This window comes from Halichoeres trimaculatus, unplaced genomic scaffold, assembly GCF_033239565.1.
Source record: "Halichoeres trimaculatus isolate MK-OKI-2021-1 unplaced genomic scaffold, fHalTri1.1 fHalTri1_scaffold_21, whole genome shotgun sequence".
In the NCBI taxonomy this organism is placed as follows: domain Eukaryota; kingdom Metazoa; phylum Chordata; class Actinopteri; order Labriformes; family Labridae; genus Halichoeres; species Halichoeres trimaculatus.
The window spans coordinates 4,575,733-4,596,019 of record NW_027437199.1 but is presented as its reverse complement, the minus strand read 5'-3'; the positions used below and the strand labels follow the sequence as shown (position 1 = coordinate 4,596,019).

General features: G+C 42.2%; 1 protein-coding gene across 3 annotated transcripts; it reads right to left on the bottom strand.

Annotated features, from left to right (window-relative positions):
* Nucleotides 1-1,334: 1,334 nt before the first annotated feature.
* Nucleotides 1,335-20,051, bottom strand: upf2 (UPF2 regulator of nonsense mediated mRNA decay). 3 transcript variants are annotated; one of them, XM_074698148.1, is made up of 21 exons: nucleotides 19,969-20,051; nucleotides 18,547-18,915; nucleotides 17,651-18,430; nucleotides 17,323-17,483; nucleotides 17,040-17,228; nucleotides 16,809-16,961; nucleotides 16,520-16,623; nucleotides 16,317-16,402; nucleotides 16,119-16,227; nucleotides 15,917-16,030; nucleotides 15,718-15,834; nucleotides 15,176-15,565; nucleotides 13,890-14,165; nucleotides 11,052-11,235; nucleotides 9,141-9,289; nucleotides 7,293-7,397; nucleotides 7,108-7,206; nucleotides 6,843-7,016; nucleotides 4,521-4,662; nucleotides 4,286-4,406; nucleotides 1,335-2,061 (listed from the first exon to the last, which is right to left on the bottom strand). In XM_074698148.1, the coding sequence occupies exons 1-21, from the start codon at nucleotides 19,998-20,000 to the stop codon at nucleotides 2,052-2,054; spliced, it is 3,864 nt and encodes a 1,287-aa protein (XP_074554249.1). In that variant the 5' UTR covers nucleotides 20,001-20,051; the 3' UTR covers nucleotides 1,335-2,051. The 3 variants fall into 3 exon arrangements, with proteins under 3 accessions (XP_074554249.1, XP_074554251.1, XP_074554252.1); XM_074698150.1 differs by having other exon boundaries at nucleotides 1,335-2,058; XM_074698151.1 differs by having other exon boundaries at nucleotides 17,064-17,228.
* Between the last annotated feature and the right edge of the window lie 236 nt (nucleotides 20,052-20,287).

Sequence of the window (20,287 nt, the reverse complement as noted above, 5' to 3'; positions counted from 1 at the left end):
TAATCTTACCCCAATCTGACGTCATAAAATTATTTTTCTTGGCAGAAATTTAGGATTTCTGATATCATGATTGATATGACATTGATTGGATAGATTAGCCTCCTCTTATATTGATATTTCCTCATGTTTTTTCTGCTCATTAATCCTTTTAGTAGGATTTTGTTTCTATTATTAAAACATTTATTGTGGTATTTGGGGTATTTTTTGCTTTTATTATGATAGGACAGCTTGGGAAACACAGGAAGTGTGAGGGGAGAAAGAAGGGGAATGTGTATATTTGTGTATCTGTTATAGTCTCAGATAGAAAACTGTGCAGTGAATGGGTGGTCGACAGCTCGTCTGCTCCGGTAAACTCCAGCGTATTTACAGCGTTTCAGATATACAGCGCTGCGAGGAGCGAGCGGGCAGGAAATGAGGAAATACTTGTGTTTGCAGCCGTGTAATTAGACCTCAACAAACAGGCGCGCCCTCTCAAAACACGCCACAAACACACACCATGACCTCAGTTACAGTGATAGATTTAACGCTTTATTCATGATCATTTTCGCCCGACGTGAGCCGAGACACAAAGCCTCCAGCTGCTGTTTTCTCCTCCTGGACGACAGAAATCTAGACACAGGGCGACGACTGGACAGGGCGGTGCAGGAAAAGGCCCATGCAGCAACAGAACAGATCACACACATCGAAAACATCTAACCATCAAACAGGCTCGACGGATACAGTAAATCTAAAATAAACTTTGTTTTAAAGTCTCTCAGGCACACGGTTATCTGCTCGTCCAAAGCTTTTATCACGTTACACTTCACAAATCCAAATCAAGGCAAGCTGAATAACGTTAGAAGTAACTCTTGGTTAGAAAAAAAAAAAGATCTGAGGATAAAAGTTGGAAAAAATGTTGATTTATGTACACTCAGGTGTCCTTCAGCGATCAGGTTGCTAAGTGAACTGAAGGTGTAAGGCGTGTGTTCAGTCAGAGGTGTGTGTGTCACAGCTGCAGGAACTTCTCAACACTTCCAACTTTTTTTCAGATTTGGAAGTGGAAATTAAAAGGTGGACAACGTGACAGCTCTCCTAAAGTGAAGCCAAAATTTTTAAAGCTCCACCTTGTGATTGGCTGCATGAGGCTGCTTATTACGCTGGTTTACATTCAAGTGTTTATCTTCTGAAAAGTTGAGTTTTAATCTATTTTGAAATGTGTAAAAAAGATTATGTGATGTCATGATTGACAGGTCTGTGGACCAATCAGATTTACAGGTTGAATTAGCGCTTTTTTCAGCGGAAGGGGCGGGGTGTTGATCCTGCAGCTTCCTTAAGTTTCAGCTTCATCCGTCACCTTTTTGCAGAAGCTATGTTGGCGTCACTTTTGTACAACAGTCGATGGAAAAACCACCGTCACCATCAGCTGTTTTCTCTGAGCTACAGTTTGACACACCACTTTGATGCAACACACGCCTCCAGAAAAAAAAACCATCACTTCACTCGTGTACGGAAACATCGCTTCTTCTTCCTCTGTCAGTTTAGCAACACGTGAGAACTTCACACACATGTTCCCGGTTTTCTTCAAGAGTCCAAAAAACAGTAAGTTATCCTCTCCAGTTGTGTGTAAGTTTAGTCCACTCACAGGTTTTTCACTCCTAAATATGAGTCAGTGTTTCCAGGAGGCGATGCGCTCCTCCCGCCCTCCCGTCTGTCACGCCGTCAGTCGACCACTCAGGAGTTCAGTCGTCTTTTTTTCGTGTAGTTCGTTCTCCAGACAGTCGGTGTTCTGTGTCATCGCAGGCAACAGACAAAAACAGAAAGAGAGCCATCGTGTGACCCCTGACCTCTGACCTCCAGCTCCCGGTTCTGCCTCTGCCCACCTTGTCCTTTGGACCGGCCTCCTTTAGAGTGGGTGTTCAGGTCAGCGGGTTTTTGGTCTGTGCCGGTGTCAGCTGGAGTCTGGAGGACCCGTCTCGTTTCGACCGGTGTTCCCCTCCGATCTTCTCTTTCTCTTTTGCTCGATCATTTGCTCCCTTGCTCACTCGCTCGTTCAGCCTGGGCCCAGACTCCGATCAGCGTCTCCTGGAGGACAGAGCAGACATTTACTGCAGACGGGCTGAGAGAGGACGCAGCCACACAGACAGAGAGTTACCGTTCTGGTCGTGGATTCACTTTCTAGGAGACAGAAGAGGAAATGAGAGGAGATTCCTTACATCTGTTTCTCTCCTCCTTCGTGTGGGGGGAGGTGGAGCGTGCAGCCTCACCCTCAACTCTCTACCTCTGTCAGGTTAAGCTTCTGCCCATGAAGGCTTCTCATCCTGGCTCTACTTCTCTGTCCTTCTCTGTTTTTGTGTCGTGGTGTCATGAGCACAGCCACTGACCCTTACTGCCTGTTAATCCCCATGTTTGGGTCCTGGAGGACCTTGGGAACCACGTGGTGGGTTGTGTATCTCATCAGAAGAGCATAAATATTGATACAACAGCGAGATTGGATAAACATCTTTACTGAGCACTTATCCTTTCCATTAGAGCACAAGTATCTTGTTGTTATATCTGTTTTTATTCAAATAACTTCCTGTTTTGTCTTGGATTCTCCGTTGCAACAGAAAATACAGGTTTACCATCATCATTGTGTATTTGTGTCTGTGGTGGAAATGTAACTTTGCTGCAGCTGATTTTTAATCTCAATGAGTCTTTTTCCTGGTTACACAAAGGTTTATTAATAATAACAATAATGGATTTATTTTTTTCCTTGTATCTTACTCTGGGAAACTTTGTCATTAGTTAAAGGTGTGCACTGTGCAATAAAGTCTACATCTGGTTTGAATTTGCCTTGAATGACAAGTTTATAAATAGTAAAGTATTTTTCAAGACAAAGACTTTTATAAAGTACAGAAGAAAGAGGGTTAAGGCAAGAGAAAAAAAATGTCTTTTTTTATTACTATTATTTTCTGAGAAAAAAATAATCTGAATTCTGCCTTTTTCTCAGAAGTCTGTGATTAAACTCTTTTTTTTTTAAAAAAGTCAGTTTTTTAAATATCTATTTTTTGAGGAAAAAGTCCAATTTTTTATATCTATTTTTCTTAGAAAAAAGTCTAATTATTTTTATTTCTATTTTTTCTGAGAAAAAAATGTCAATTATTTCATTCTGTTTTTTTCTGAGACGCAAGTCCAATTTTTTTCTTACATATGCATATTTTATAAAGGACATTGATGAGCATGGGGTCATGGACATTAAGATTTGTACACAGACATTTTTTTTGCCCCCAAGCTCTGGCTTTCACTGTAATTTATGTCATTTTCTTCATCTTTGTTAAATTTGTAAAAAATTTAAATAAAAAGTTGATCACAAAAAAGAAAAAAGAAAATCAAATTCTGAGATTAAACTCAAAATAAAAAAACATCCAAAATTTTTACAGATCTATTATATCTGAGAAAAGGGTCAGAATTTTCTTATTTTGCTTATCTTATCTCCAATAGATCCAACTGTGGACTTCTGCACGTTTTTTTTATTTGTTTTTTTTCACAGGCACTTTTACCCCAAAGCTCTGTCTTTCACTTTTATTTATGTCATTTTCTTTATCTTTATTAAACTGTTAAATTAAAAAAAAAATGATTGCAATAAAGAAAAAAAAGTCTGAATTCTGAATTTTTTCCCAGAAAAAACGTGCAATAAAAAAGGGTGTTTTTTTTTTTTTTTTACAGTGGCACTAATCTTCCTCCATAATTAAGACTTAGATGTGGAGTGGAAAAGACTTGTGATGCTTTGACTCAACTTCGATCCTCATGGACTCAAAAACCTGATCACACTCTGTGTTTTAAGAGAGACAGTGTGAAGTCAAACTGAACCTTGCATGTACAAAATAATTTCCATTAAAGAAAAAACTCACAAGGTGCTTCTGATGTTTGACAATGAAAGAACTTAGATTTATCTTTATTTACACATTTCAAAGAGATTTCATAGGAAACAGGATCTAACGAATCGAACCACCTGAAAAAATTAGAGTCAGAGGTTAAAAAGTGCAAAATGAACACAAAGCTAACTGAGCTACAGCCTAACGCCTCCTCAACGAGTTTCTTTCTACTCGTTGACATAACTGTGGCTTCTCTCCTGCTTCTCTTTCCTCTCTTGTCTCTGCTTCCTGTCTCTCATCTCTTGTCTTTCCTTTCTGGCTCTTTCCAGGCTGTTTAAAGAGACGTCATGAGGTGGAGTCAGTACACACACACAGATAAGAACCACCGGCCCTGAGCTTTCACATTCTGCGCCGTGTGTTTGAGTGTCGGTGCTTCGCGGCTCTTGTCTCACCTTCCTCCGGTCTTGAAGATGAGGTCGGCGTTGGGAGCGCCTTTCGGGTGCTGATAACGAGGCCGGCGCTCACGGTTTGTGTTGGCAGGAGCTGGGCGCTGAGCCAGGGACTGCATCATCTCTGAAGCACGAACACACAGAAAGTTGATTCGTCGAAACTTTGAAAGAAACTTTTTATAACAGTTTAGATTTTCTACCCTTTTTTAACCCTTTTTAACCCTCCATGGTGCCGTACCCTGGTAGTCCTCCTGCTCCTGCCTCTCGTTGATGTCCAGAGTGAGTTTCTTCATCCGCATGCGCTCCTCCTGCTCGGCCTGCTGCTGGTTGAAGTGGTTTGCAGCCAGGTGAGACGACAGTGGCACGTTGAGGATCTTATACTGAGGACCAGGAGCAGGAAGTGACATCAACATTCAAGATACAAGATTCAATACTTTATAACCATGTCAATACTTTGAATTGGGATTTGTTTCAGTGGGCGTCATGCACTGACAACACCCTCACATACATTAACAATAAAGACGAAAAAATAAATAAAATTCACCTGTGGCATAAAACAATATAGTAAAACTAATCAGATATTAAGATATGATAATAAAAAAAAAACATGGTAATAAATACGGGTGCTTGTGGCAAAATCCAGCGAAGTTAAGATACAACAAAACTGCCCCTAGAAAATAAATTAAAATAAATAAATTAAAAAATGTATATTAAAATACAAAAATTAAAATACATAAATTAAAATAAATAAATAAATACTTTGCATTTTAAAAAGTCCCAAACTTGCTGTCATAAGGGTCAGGGACCAAAAACAGAAAACCCAAGAAAAAGAAGCTTTTTGTTAAGTTTTAGCTTTAGATTTCAGAATCTGATATGCCTTTATGCTGTGGGCGCTGTGCTGCACGGCGCTCACGCTTTGTGTGTGAATTAGGGCTGCACGATTATCGCAATCGCAATCGCAATCGAAACGTCAGCACATGTAATTCAGATTTTTCTCCATGATAACCAAGCAAGTCTGTAGACTCATCATGACACAACTTTTTTTATTAAATCGCAAGCACAATCGCAATCACAATATTGTCCACCTAATCGCAAATCGCGCCTTTTCCCCAAATCGTGCAGCACTAGTGTGAATGCAGATATCGGGTTCGGACGTTCGGCTCGACCACTTTCGTAATAACGTAGCTTTCGGGTCCTCACGTTTCCACAGCCTGCTTGTATTCGGTAGTGTGTTTCAGCTTTAGGTGGAGGAAGATGTTTGTGGTGTTGCCACCCTTCGCGGTTTAGTTCTCCTGCACATTTTGCATTTGATTTGTTTTACCTGATCTTTGACTGATCCTTGGTCAGCCAAGCCACCTCCACATCCCTGAGGTAGCTCCTCTTTTAGGCTCTAAATCCTCATGTGAGGACGAAGTTGATGCTGCCGTGCTACTTTCACTCTCGGCTGTTGTTGTTTTGTACACAGCAGGGAGCGTCACACGTAATCGCACCTCTGCACAGGAAATATCACGAAATTATAAATTTAATATCTCAAAAAAGTTATACCTGTATTATCATAGACAATATGATATGGCACACCCCTAATTTCCACTTAAAATGCAAGGCCTAAACACAACAAAACTTTTGCGTTTCGCCCTAAAACCGTTGTCGTGTAAACTGCCCCTTATTTGTCTGTAAAACAGCAAGGAGACAAGAAGTCTCACTTTGTTCATAGGTGGCACCAAGTTCAAATGAAACGAAAGTTCCTCACAGGAGCTTTAATAAATAACAAACACGTGATTGGCCAATCAGAGTCAGGCACTTGATTTTAAGCAAAGTTATCTTATTTAGCAATCTTTGCATGACAGGAGCAGAGAGACGACTCAGGTTGTGTGATAACTATCAACTTTAAACTGATCAGCAGAGGAAAATCGTGAGATTAGTCAAGAAAATCTACTCAATCTGATCAAAAAGAGGTTGGAAAAACAGATGAAGAGGCCGTGAGGACGGCCTTCACACACACACAGGTTGCTTTCATTCACCAGGTGAAGCTGTGTGTGTTTACTGAGGCTGGGAGTCATTTCCTGTCCACGCGCCTCTCTAACACTCCAACAAAGATATTCAGTGTTCGCTCCAGAAAAGGGATTTTCATATTTATTTTGTTGCCTGTGTGTGTGTGTGTGTGTGTGAGTGTGTGAGAGTGTATGTGTGTTTGGCAGCTGTCCATTAAGCGCAGTGAGGCCGTGTGGACCGAAGCCTCGTTTAAAGCTCAGAGAAAACTCGCAGAAAAGGAGCGGACACACCCAGAGCTCCGAGAACCAGCCTCTGCCCTCAAAACCTCAAACCACACGCTCAACACACACACATATAACACACACATTCACACACACACAGCTACAAGTCCAGAGTCAATATTATTCCTGAGCTCAGTCAGACTGAGGCAAGCGTGAGGGAGGTTACAGAGTGAGACAGAGAAAGCATTAAATCACCTCGCAGCTCCTCGCTCGTCTGAGCTCTTTTTATGAAAGCGTCAAAAACGAAACGATAGAAAAAGCTGAAGGTATGGGCGCTCTGTGTTTACCTGCTGTTTGTTGCCTCTGCGCGTCAGCATCACAAACTGCATGGTGTCAGAGATGTCGGCGTCCCCCTCCCCGATGCACGGCTGCCCGGAGCTCCCCTTCTTCAGCTGGCTCTTCAGCTGCAGCGGGATCGCCACGTCCAGCTGGTGCACCTTCACCGTCTCGCCGCTGCGCTGCTGCAGGGACCAAACAACGGGTTTCATGAGGAGGAGGAGGTTTGTGTATCTGATGGAGTGCAGACTGCAAACCAGCAGTGTGTTGTCTTACCTGCAGATTCTCCAGCATCATCTTGTCCAGAGCCTGAATGAAATCCTCATCCTCAGCGCAGGCCACATGCTTCAGCCCTCCTCCTCTGATGGTGACCTCCTGAAACAGGAATGAACGTTTAAATCTTTATGCCAACACTTCTCTCTGCAGATTAACGAGAATCTCTCAGAAATGTCACATCTTACGTTGTTCTCCTCATCTGTCTCATTCTCCTTGTTGGAGTCGGTCAGGTAGTCGGTGTTCTCTTCTTCTTCTTCCTCCCTCTCCTCCTCTTCATTCTCAGATCCTTCCTATGAAAACAAATGAAAGTCACAGCTGAGACCCAGGCGTGAGATTTATGAATAAATGCCTTAAAGTTTTAATCTAACAGAAAACATCACAACATCTCGGTTTTAACCTCAGAGATGAAAAATGTCATTGATACAATTTAAAGCATGTCTGGGTCTGACAGTCGAGGCGTCAAGTGAAAGGTGAGCGTGCTTTTTCTGTCATGGCGCTTCGGCTTTGGAGTGACTTGCCTGAGGAGAAAATACTCCCAGATTCAGTGACATCTTTAAGATCTCTTCGAAAACTTTAAGAGACTTGTTTTTATGTGATACCCTATTCACCATCTTCTTCTGTTCTGATCTTATTATTCATTCAATAAGAACTTTTAATTCATTGCTTTGATTACTGACTTTTAGGGATGTACCGATATGAAAATTCTGGCCGATACTGATATTAATATTGCTGCTATGGCCGATAACGGATATTTACCGATATTAATATTGGTTAGAAAAAAAAACAAAAAACAATCTGAGTCGATGTGTCTAGGTAGCTCAGACAGAAAAAGCAGCAAGATCGTGAGAAAAAACGATCATGGAGAGGATCAAAGGATGGAGCGCCTGAGACGAATGCGATCAAATAAAAGTTTGTTTTGTCTGTTTTTTGGATCAAAAACAGAAAGAGAGACATAAAAGAAGAGAGTCCACTTTTCTGAGGTAGTTTTGGTGTTTACACAGTCAGAGAAAACAAGATTATTTGGGTTTTGAAAGATCGTTCAAGATGCTCTGAAAATGGCCGACAGCTAATGAGTTAATATCGGCTGATATCGATATTGATACCCATATATCGTGCATCCCTATTGACTTTCTTGTTTCCTTCCTCTTCGTTTTCTCTCCTTCTTGTTATTACTTTGAGTTCATCCTTTTAAGACTCGATTTTTTACTCATCAATTAATAATGGAGAAGGTGTGGAAATAAATAAGTTTTACTTCTTTCTGCCCTTTTTCGAAATCTTTTCTTCTGTTGGGGCCAAAAAACTTGTTTTTTTGCTTTTTTCTTTTGAATGTTTTGCTTTTCTGTCAAAGCCCTTAGTGAACACTTGTTTTTAAATGTGTTATACAAATAAAGTTATGATTGTTATTACTATTTTAACACTGTTGGATTGTTTTAAAAAGGTTAGCACAACTTAAACAAATATTTTGGACTGTCATATCTGTCTCTTCTCTGTGGTGAAAGGAAACTTTCCTATCGTGTCCACAAACTTGTCGAGTCACTGACGGACAGGAAGGAGCTTAAAGCTGAAGACTGAGTAATCAAAGCTAACAACACTCCTTGCGAAGAGGTCACAGGCCGCTGCAAAAACACCAATTACTGTGTGTTCACAGCTCCGAAAATAAACACTGATGACATCTTGTAGTGTGTTTAGTCTTTGTTACAACACAAGTGCTGAGAAGGAAGTAGCAGAAAAAGATCTGAGCTCAGAGGACGAACTCTGTGAGCGCTAACTTGAAGTCATGAGGATGAAATCGTTATTGATTTTAGTTTAAAACATGATTTGTTCGTTCTGAAGAGAATGGTTTTATGCTCACGTCAGACGAGCTCTGTTTAATCCACCTCGCCTTTAACGACCTGTGACGCTCTAAATACGTTTCAGAGGCTCGTCCTCAGGGATGGACGCCGTTATGAAAGTAAAGCTGTTGTTAAGTCATTGTGTGTGTGCAGTCATCACATCAGAGGACAAACAGGAGGAGGTCACAAAGAGTCACTCACGTCCTCCTCTTGTTCGTTCATCTCGCTCTCGTTGCCTGACTGCTCCTCGGTTTCTGCACCGCCCTCTTCATCATCGTCTTCATCTTCTTCGTCCAGACCTTCGCCCTCACTCATGGCACTGGAGCGTCCGTCTTTCTCCATCGCCATACCTTCGAAAAAAAACACACATGTAAAAAATGCAAGAAATGATGGAGTATCAGAGGGGAAGAATAATGATTAAGTTTGATGGAGTGAGTTATGAAACAAATCGGAGCCAAGCCTGAGCTAAAAATAGACGTTCAGAGGGAGCGATTATCTCATTAATGTCTCCAAACCTGTACCTGCAGCTAATTACACAGCCTAATTGTGCAACTGTTGTGTTAAGGTGAAGAAATGAAGTCAGGCAGGTACGTGAAGCTGAGGATCCGGTCTCTGGTCTTTGTGTGACTCAGGGACTGAGGAATGCCTGATCCTGGTTAAAGTATGAACTGTACAACAATGGCTGCTCTGTGCGGTTACAGAGGGGCCTCCATACGTCTCATCAATCACTTTCTACAAACACGAATGTAACCACAGGCATAAAAAAGCAGACGTATAAAAACTGGAGAGCACTTCCTACTTCCATCCCAGACGCACAGATCCACAGTCTGTGTTTCTGTCTCAGTGGGCGGGGCCTTTGTTTACATTTTTCTGCACGTTCCAAGTCAACACCTTGAAACTATAAAACAAAGCTGATGTTCAAGCTTTGTTGCTAAGCGCCGCCCTGTTGGTTGTGGCTGTCTGTTGCAGTGGCTCTGTCTTCTTTGTCTGTTTTCTTGTTATTTTTTTGTCTCTTTTTCGTCATTTTTGTATTTGGAGTGGATCATTTGTTGGTCATGGACACCAAACTGGTTTTGTCTTCAGTGATATTTTTACTACTTTTGCTCCTGTGTTTGTCTGGAGATCCTACATGTAACCATGTCTGCATTGTTTACATGTGAACTTAGCTGTTAGCAGCCTGTAGCATGTCAATGCTAACTGGTGCTAGGCCAGATGTTTCCCCTCAAGGTGAGGAGAGGGAGGTGAGGATGACGTGCTGGTTCTCAGGTGTGAGCTAAGAAGTGACGACATCTAACTGGGAATGCAAGATCTATCTCCAATATGATAAATGAGCTAGCTGTGCTAACCCAGCAACAGAGGGAATACCAGAGGGCAGAGTAGCATCATGCTATTCACAGACATGGCTAACAGAGCTAACAGCAGACACCAAGGCCACATTGGAAGAGCTTCATCTGCTGTGAGCAGACAGGATCCAGGAGACAGAGACTGAACAGACTGCTGAAGAAGCTCAGTCCTGGACCCTGTGGAGGTGCAGGCTGGCTGACTGGACAATGATGGACAAGCTGTCAGCATCTATTTTCTTATGGAGCTTTTTACACTTTCTATACACTTTCTTACTTTGTTTTCTTGATTGCTGCTGTGACTCCTCCTGAATTTCCCCTAGGGGATAAATAAAGTGTTTTCTATTCTATTCCTCCTCTGTCTGTCACACTCAGGAATACTCAGCTGTTGCACTGAAGAATAAACAAAAGGATCAGATGATGAAAAAAAAATTGAAATGTATTTTCAACTCAGAATTTAAAGGAAAAGAAAAACACAAAATCAAAACAAGACACTTCTGTATCTGGGTTGGCTTTCTCGAAAAAACTTGTCATGTCACTCATTGTTATTTATAAAAATCCCTAAAATCACTCATCCTCAAGTGACTGTACGTGTCAGGTATGTGTCTGTTTCGATGAACATCGCCCTCCTACACAGCCAGGAATGCTGCTCAGCCGGGACGACAGAGAGCGACCCGACCTGTGAGTCCGGCTGCTACACAAACACTCAAACCCTCACGCACGCTGTGGATGACAGACCGGAAACGGGCGTCTTGTTCGGACGAGCTCTCACCTAGTTTGACGAGCACCTCTCTTTCCAGCTCCGTGACCTGCTTGGTGGCCTCGTCCAGGGAGCAGCTGAGCCTCATCTTGGGGCGCAGGAGCTCCAGGGTGTCGCTGATCATGTAGTCGATGTCGATGGGGAACGGGTGGTCTCTGGTCCAGACGTCGATGCTCTTCTTCCACCAGATGTAACGCTGCAGAAACACACAAAGTTACAGATTAATGAAAGTTATGAGCAGCCCACGTCCCAGTATTTCCAGATTCTTTAAACCTGGGCTCTATTTTGTGAATTTTCTGGGGCTAGTTGTTAAGTCTTATTTTGTGGCAGAGACACAGGCTGAAAATACCTGCAGTCACACTTCACCAAACTCAAACTCATCAGTTAAAAGTTCCGGTTTTTGTCACCAGCAGCTCAGGTTGTTATTCTAAGTGTCACACTTTATTTTAAAAAGCATTCTTACAGAGACAGACTCTTGTGCAAGACAGAAGAATATTTCTTGAAGAAACAGAAACAGCTCTTACATCACTCTTTGTCAATGCTCAAAAACAGCATCAACATCATTCTTTCTTGTAGAACACAGGAGTTGCTTGTCTACTGCTTCCTTTTGGTGCTGCCATATCACACCGTCTATGATAATAACGGTATAATTTTTGATGATATTAGTTCATCATTTCGTGATATTTACAGTGCAGAGACGCAATGATGTATGAAGCTCCCTGCTGTGTACAAAACAACAATGACTGAGAGTGAAAGTAGCACGGCAGCATCTTCTTCGTCCTCACATAAGGATTTAGAGCCTAAGAGAGGAGCTACCTCAGTGATGTGAAGGTGGTTTGGCTGAACAAAGATCAGACACGCAGCAAAACAAATGAAATGCAAAATGTGCAGGAGAACTAAACCGCGAAGGGTGGAAACACCACAAACATGTTCCTCCACCGAAAGCTGAAAAACACGGCCGAGTACAACCAGGATATGAAGACACATGAGGAGGACGTGAAAGCTGTGGTTAACTGGACGTCCGAACTCAATATCAGCATTACCCCTAATTTCCACATAAAGCGCGAGCACCGCGGGATTAACTCCTCCACCAAAACGTCAGATTTCCTCTGGATCTGACCTTCTTACTATGTTTACATTTCAAGATTGTGTAGTAAATGATTGGAAAAGTGTCTTCCATACTGTGTGTGCAATAAAACTGCTGTTATTCAGAAGCAGCAACCACTAATAATAAGTTGTTCTTTTTTTTCCTCATATCGTCATAAACATTGATCTTGCAAATTTCCTTAAAATATCGTGACATAATTTTGAGGCTGTATCACCCACCTCTACTGCACGTAGGCCTGTCACGATGATCAATAAATCAATTAACCGAACGATAAATAAAAACATCCTCGGTAAGTTTGTCAGGCTCGATAAACTGACACGTGCTGCGTTTGTTTTCCTCCTCTCTTTCCACCAAAGAGGCTGAATGAGAAGATGGCTCACTACGTCTATCTTTCCTAACATCGGGGTGCATAGGTTCTATAGCGGATTTATAGCGGAGTGAACATCTGTCAAAAATGTGATCTTTGGGGTGAAGACGGGGCTGCTCGCCACGGAGAGAGCTGAAACGAGCGTCCTGAGGGGTAAGGAGGAAACACACGCTAATATGAGTGATGGCACCAAAGATACGGTTCTTAAGCCGCCTGCCACAGTCCCAGTGTGGGAATATTTTGTTTTTTATCCGAATGAACAAAGTGTGAACTCATGAACACCAACGAGCTGATATGTCGCATTTGTTTGAAAATAGTGGCGACAAAGAAGAAGAAGAAGGGGAGGTGCAGCGGAGCCTTGTTCTTTGACAATCCGCTCTTACTGAGAAAGTAAATAGAAATAAAAGCGCCAAATGGTGGGCGCTCAAAGACAGATACATAGCCAAAGAAATGCAGCCCTTCAATACGGTTGAAAGCCAGAAATGTTAAAAATGTTTGACAGACAGTACGGATTGACTGGGAAAAAGTACATGTTACAAACAATTCAGGAACTGCATAAACTCCCTTTTATTTACGCTACAGTTTTTATTATTATTATAAATTTTTTTAGTTTCGTTTTTTCTTTAGAGACAGGGTCTATGTTTTATTGTTTTTGATTAGTATTAATTATTTTCATTGACATGTATTTTTTCTAAAAGAGAGTCCATTTCATTTTCATTGTATTTTTTTTCTCTTTCTTGTTTGTTAAATTTATTTTATTTAAAAGATCCTGACCTTTTAATTACAGTTAAATAATCTTAAGAAATCAAAGTTTCTTGCTTTTGATATGGTGTACTCACTTTATTATCCCATTTATCATAATTACATCAATGAAAAAATGGAAAAAAAAAATCAAAATAATATTGACAATAATATCGTTTATGGGCAATAAAATTTTGAAAAAATTATCGTCTAGCAAAATTTGTTATCGTGACAGGCCTAACTGCACGTATTGCATTGGATCATACAAACCATTTACAATCCCACGGTCTGACTAACACATTAAATAAGCAACAAATTTAGCCAGCATCTCTGGTGCTCCACAAACAGAGTATCTGTTACAGTCAGCTGAGTCTGGAGGCTTTGAAGAGAGCTCCTCACAGCTGTGTTTAGATTTCAAAAAGGATCTGTAACTCCTGAGGTTTGGGAACCTTTCTGTAAAGACCTCAGGCACCTAGAACAACAATCTGAGCCTTTAAGTGGACAAACTCTGACCAATGTGTGGCGAATACTGCAGCTGCTACAGCCTGATTCTTGGTTATAACTAAAATAACTCCAGGGATGTTCGTACTTGTATCTAAAGACACTGGGCTGAGGGGGAAAATGAAATTCTCACCTGGAAGTAGATGAGGAAACAGTCGAGCTTCCTCTTACTGGAGCCGCGGTCGAAGTACTGCCCGCAGGTGTCCAGCAGGGTGCAGACCAGGCGGATGCGGAACAGGTGCTCCGGAGGATCCAGGAGGCTCGGGGAGCCGTCCTGGTTGACCCCGAAGGAGATGAAGGAGAAGAGGGTGCGGAAGATGACGGCGGACTCCACCATGCGGTAGTTGTAGAGCTCGCCGAGGAACTTGGCGCTGCTGATGCGGCGCTGGTTGAACTTTGGCTGATTGACCTAATAAAATAAATAAAATAAATAAAAGAATGGCGACATTAAGGTTGTTTTTTTATGTAAATGAAGCCAAATGACAAGTTCTCCATTCAGTATTCTACTTCATTAAATGTGAAGAGCCTCATTAATCAGGATCTTACGTCACTGGATCATTATCACTGATGCATGAAGAAGAAAGCATTTTAATGATGCTGTTTAGCAGAGCTTACTCTCTCCAATAAAAAATAATAATGGGCCTTTTAAATAAATACAGTTACATCATATTTTGTTGAGTAAATCATGTTCTTACTCAAAGAGGGAAGTGATAGCAACCATCTTGAAATACTGGTAAATTTTACAGCTAAAGATCAAATTTAAATCAGATATTTAAAATCAAACTTTCAAATAAAAGTCTTATATTTGACTAATAACTCTTTCTGTCAGTGTAGAATTGCAACAAGTATCTTATTAAAAGTTAAAAAAATGATGATTTTAGTTATTTCTTGAAGCACAAAATTTGAAATTTGACGCTTTCATTTGAGAAACTCTCTGTTTTTGTTTTATAGAAGTCTAAGGAGCAACAGCACCATACACAGGAAGACTCTGGGGGATAACCGTGAGCAGGATTTTGCTCTTTAACTTCATGTAATTTGCTGTTCTGGCAAAAAAAAGACGATAGTGAATCAGGTCTGACAGGAGACACATTCAGTTGTAAGCTGAGAAACACCAGCAGAGCTACTTCTGTCTTTGTTTGACAGATTTCTGGATCAGATCAGTGATGTTTTGACATGAACAGTAGTTATGGTCTGTCGAGGGATCCAACCATGTGGAAGAGACTCAGCTCACATGTTCTGCAGCATGTAACAGTGTCCTTCACGTTTGCGACAGTAACATGTCAGTCAGCCACCTGTCAGACGTGTCAGTGAGCATCGGTGTTTGGTTTGGCTCATCTTCCCGTCTCCTCTTTTGTCTACTGTATGAGGATGTTACACAACTTTTGTTATGACACACTCCTTTTCTCTTCCTCGTCTTACCTCCATGCCCAGTCGGATGTCCTCCAGCACCCCGTCCACCACATGGATGCCCACGTCCTCCTGGTAGGCCACCAGGCCGGCCAGCAGGTTGGCCACGCAGTGGATGCTGTTGTACTTGACGTTCCAGATGTTGACCATGCAGCAGATCAGGTAGCCCTTCACCTCCGGGTCCTGCCACGGCAGCTTCCTCATCTGCCTCAGCACCTTCTCCGTGGTCACCTTGGAGAGGTCTTTGTAGAGCAGCTTGCGGATGTACTCCTGCAGCGGAGGCCTCTTCTTCTTCACCGTCTTCTCCACGGGCGGAGGGTTGCAGTAGTAGTAAGCGTTCTCCACCATGGTGACGTAGCGAGCATCTAGATGCTGTGCTTGCTTCTTACGCATCATTTGCTCCTGAAGTGCACACAGGAGGAGAAAACATCAGCTCTCAGCATCAAGACTTTAAATCAAAACAAGTCTTAAACAAAATTTCAATACAAGTCAGCTACAAACACCCTTTAACCATCTACAACCTGATGAAGTTATAGTTGGTGATATTTACTGACCAGTAGGACGCTGGTACGCAGATGAGAGTCAGGGGATCTGAAGAGGAAGCGTCCGCAGGTCTCCAGCAGAGTGCAGGCCATCTCAATGTGGTGATGTGTGAAGTCTGACAGCAGCATCTGTCGGGACACAAACACAAGCTTTTAATCTAAATCTATCCATTAACCAGCTCAGAGATAAATCCTCAGACCTCTCACCCACCTTCAGACAGTGGAGAGTGTCTGTTTTTGAGAACATCTTGAACTTGGCCAGTTCCCCGATGAATCTCACGGTCTTATTTTTGGTCTCAATGTTGATCTGGTCCTTCTTTCGAATCTATAATGCAAAAAAAGAATTCAAATAAGATGATCAAGAAGCATGTAGGATAAATTAAAAGGGTATAACGCCACAACAGGGGACCTACATGGAACCTGAAGTCTCCTTTCAGCATGGAGCACAGGTCCTCAGCAACGTCAGACATGCAGGGATGAAGAGTTGCAACCAGACGGGAGTAGAAGGGAAGAAGATCCAGCCTGTAGTAGGAGAAGGAGTCAGTTAAAGCTGAAGTGATGGCTCCCCCTGGTGGTGGAATACCTGAAATGTTCGGTTCTGTTAAGCTTACCTCTGCCTGGGGACAGTGAAGAGGGCTCGGACCAGCTTCCTCCTGTTGGACTTGGTGTTCATGTTCATGCAGAAGTCCATGGCAGCCTGGGGGTAAACAAAGCGCTCATAAATACAAAGAAAAATATTTTTACTCATCAGCGCGCACACAACCTCAACACTAAAGAGCACTGAGGCAGCTTTCAGGTGTGTGCGTCCCCTCACCTTGTCTATGAGGTCTCTGTTGACACAGTTTGGAAGCTGCTGGATGAAGGCGTCGACAATAAGCTTCAAGTGAGACCCTGTGTTTGCTTCCTCATCCTCTTGTTCTAGATTCAAACCCACAAAAACAAAACTGTTAAGCATATTTCTCTCACCAAAAAAGTGAATTTTTACTGGACAAGTTTTGTGTTTCTGCATTTTAATATCATCATTTAATAAGTTTTCTTGCACAAGCGTCTGCAACTGAAGTTTTGCATCAGGTGATTGAGATGTGACACTTGAAATGATCTACCTTGCTCATCCAACAGCTTTTTTGCCAGTTCTTCATTTTCTGCCTCGTCTGCCCCCTCCAGCTCCAGAGGTTCATCTGTGATGTCCAGAGCCTCCAGCTCCAGCTCCAGCTCCTCAGTGGTAGTGGCAGCAGATTCCTTCCCCTCTCTGCCGTCTGAACCAGACACACACAAAGCCTGAATAAAAACCTGTGACTCTCCTTTTCTTTTCTTAAGTGTGTATTCAAATATACCTTTAAAATCTTCCTTGTCTTTACCCTGGCTTTTCTCGTTGTCCTTAAAGAGGATAGCAGGGACGAAGGCCTTCAGGTCCACCAGGTTCTCATAGAAGTTCCGTGCATCTTCGTCTTCCCATATCCCTCCCTCCAGGTCGTACTCTCCGGGCTTTCCAGGGGTGAAAATATCAATGCCAGGGCCGTGGTCTGAGGAAAGAGCAGAGGAGAAACAGTTGTCTTAAAAAATGTATTTCAAAACATCTCACTCTGAGTGTAAGTCTGGAGAAGGAAGGTCACCCACCCTCCTGCACTGTCTTGTCCTGAGGCAGCTCTGGCATGTTCTCATCCAGCAGATCAGCCAGGGACTGAGTGTTAGCCAGCAGCTTCTGGTAAGAGGTGGCAAACTCTTCATACTGCTTGTGTCGGTCCTCACTTAGCTCCCCTTTGGAATGTAGGATACGCCTGGAGAGGAGAAAGAGATTTAGAGAGTATTCAATAACAATCAGAGATGATTACTGACAAAAGTACAGCTTGAATTACTAACTTCAACCAGGGATAACATGGCAGCTCTAACAATGAATCTATGAGATCAAAACTCCAGACTGATGTAAGCGTCATCCATTTCTCACCTGTTCTGCCTCTCAGTGTTCTGAAGCTCCCGGTGGTCTTTCTTCAGGTGTTTGGTGAGGGAAGTGAAGTACTCCCTCAGAAGGTTCTGGAAAGGCTGCTGTTTCTCTGTGCTGATGATCTCACTGGGAGGAAAGGTCAGGCCAAACTTCTCAGCAGCCAGCTTCACCTTGCGAGGAATCAAACCAGCGATGTCGTCCCCACAGTGCTTACAGAAGCTGATGACCACCGACACGTGGGTGTGCGTCTCACGGTCGGTGCTGATGATGTTCTTCAGCTGCTCGTAAATAAGAGAAAGGCCTTCTTTATCGGTGAAGAGGCCCACGATGGTGAGCTCAGCGATGAAGCGCAGGTCTGTGCGGAGCTTGCTCACGTTAGGCGCCTTGTCCTCCTTCCTCGCCTCAAAGTGCTTCTTCCAGGCCTGTAACAGCAACGGAGCAAACTCAGCGTAGCGCTGGTGGAAGAGGGAGCAGAGATGAACAGCACAGCCCACGTCAGAGATCTTCAGCTTGGCCTCCACGACCGAGCTCACAGCCTCGCCGATGTACTTGCTGAGGTTTAAAGAGTTAAAGTCGTTTGAAAGCGAGTCCCGCTGCTGTTCGGTGAGTGTGCGCAGCTTCTTGACGAAGGCTGTGTTTTTTTTCAGACTGGAGTCCAGGCGGCTGAAGAAGGCCTCCTCAGGTCGACCCTCATGAGCATTCTGGTTCTTGCTGCGGAGGTCTTTCCTGCACTGATGGCGCTCCCAGGCCTCTTGGTGCAGCTGGTGCCCCTCCTCTTTTTCTCTGCAGGGATGAGGGAAAACAGTAGAAACATAAGAATAAAGGACAGCAGTAAAAGAGGCAGTAATCGTCACATTCAGTTTTTGCTGTGATTTATCTATGACTTGAGAATAACCTACTTTAGAAGAGCTGCCTCCTCCTCCCGCTGTCTTTTCGCCTCCTCCTCTTGTATCTTCTTCTCTTGCTCCTCCTGCTGTTTCTTCTCCTCCTCCTCTTTCTTCTTCAATTCCTCCTCCGCCTTCTGTTTTTCCTCCTCCTTCTTTCTGCGTTCCTTTTCCTCTTTCTTCTTCTTTTCCTCCTCAAGGCGCTTTCTCTTCTCCTCCTTTCCACCTTCTTTTTTGCCGCTCATTTTGGCCTCGTCTTTCGCTTTGTCTCTGGCAGATCCGGGCCGTCTGTCGCCGTCTCGTTCTTTATCTTTATCCTTGTTGCTGAAGGTGCAAACGTCTTTTTCATCCATGTTTACTGAGCGCTTGCGTTCAGCGGGCATACTGGGGACACACAACAAGAAGCCGATGTTAAAAAATTTAAGACTTTCTGCTGTAGATAATTAACCATTACACACAAAAAGACGCTTTTGCTTGTTGTAAGATCAAAAATGGCTGTCGTCTAAAGAACATGCTAGCTAAACACAAATAAATTAAAGCAAAACAAAAGATAGGTCTGTATGTGTGATGTACATATGTGTATTTTATGTGTTTATTGCATGATTTTGTGAAACAGATTCAAGAAACAGATTTTAATACCGTTGGGCTTATCACAGGCATTTAAGTATTGATTTCTTGTCAAATACTGCTTTATTTATGGTAAAAACTTATACATAAAATTTCAGGCAACAAGAAGTAAAAATTAAGTTATGTTGAATTAAAACGAGTTTGATGCCAAAAGACCATAAAAGTCTTAATAGGTTCAATAAAGGAAAAAAAAAATCTGTTTTACTGTTTCAAATTGTCCTTTATTTTCCCCACACTAAGTTGATCATGCACCTGCTCCTATTCAAAAAGGCGTCAGTGCCAATTTTATTTGTGCAAGTGTTTTAATTTTTAAAGAGATTTAATCAAAAAATGTATAAATAAAAGCTTTAAGGAAAAACTGAGAAGCAATTCGGCTTGAAGTTCATTTTTATCCAACCGTTTGAAGCAGACTGAATACACACCCACGCAGCGGCTCCCGTTAGCCTGCTAGCTCATTGAGTTACATTAGCTCATCAAGTTTGACGGCTGTAGCTAGCTGCACTCAAAGCTCCTCGGAAAATAAAATGTATGAAAATACATAAATTTATTTCAAAAAAGAAAGAAAAGTCCATTATGTGTCACTGTAACTGCTAAAACTCGTATTAACTGTACAACCGTTAGCGTCAACAGTGCTAGCGCGTTTAGCCAGGCCACATACATTCACACACTGAATCCGACGTAAATAAACGTTTTAAACGCGTTAGGCCGAACAAAGTCATCAAAATAGAGGTTAACTTAAATGTAGACTTCAAATTATCTCTTCAAAGTCTCGATTTTCACGTGAAGTTGAAATAATTTGAGATGTTTTACCTGCTACATGTAGCATAACAAACATCGGTCATTAGCTCTGGTTTCCGTGTAAACGGAAGTAGGACCCTTTCGTTTTGGTTCCACAAAATATGCCTGACTAAAAATAATTTTTAAGTTAAAGTTTTTACATTTAAACTTAAGGTTTGTGTTTTTTAAACGTGAGACATGTAACTCAATTGTTCGGATTTAGTTTCGTACAACTGTGTCACATCGACAGACAGTATCTACAACAGCAAATTATTTAAAAATGATTTGAAGTTGAAATAAAGTTGCAAGTTCCAAAGAAAAAAAGGACAATTTAATTATATTTTCTTTAAAA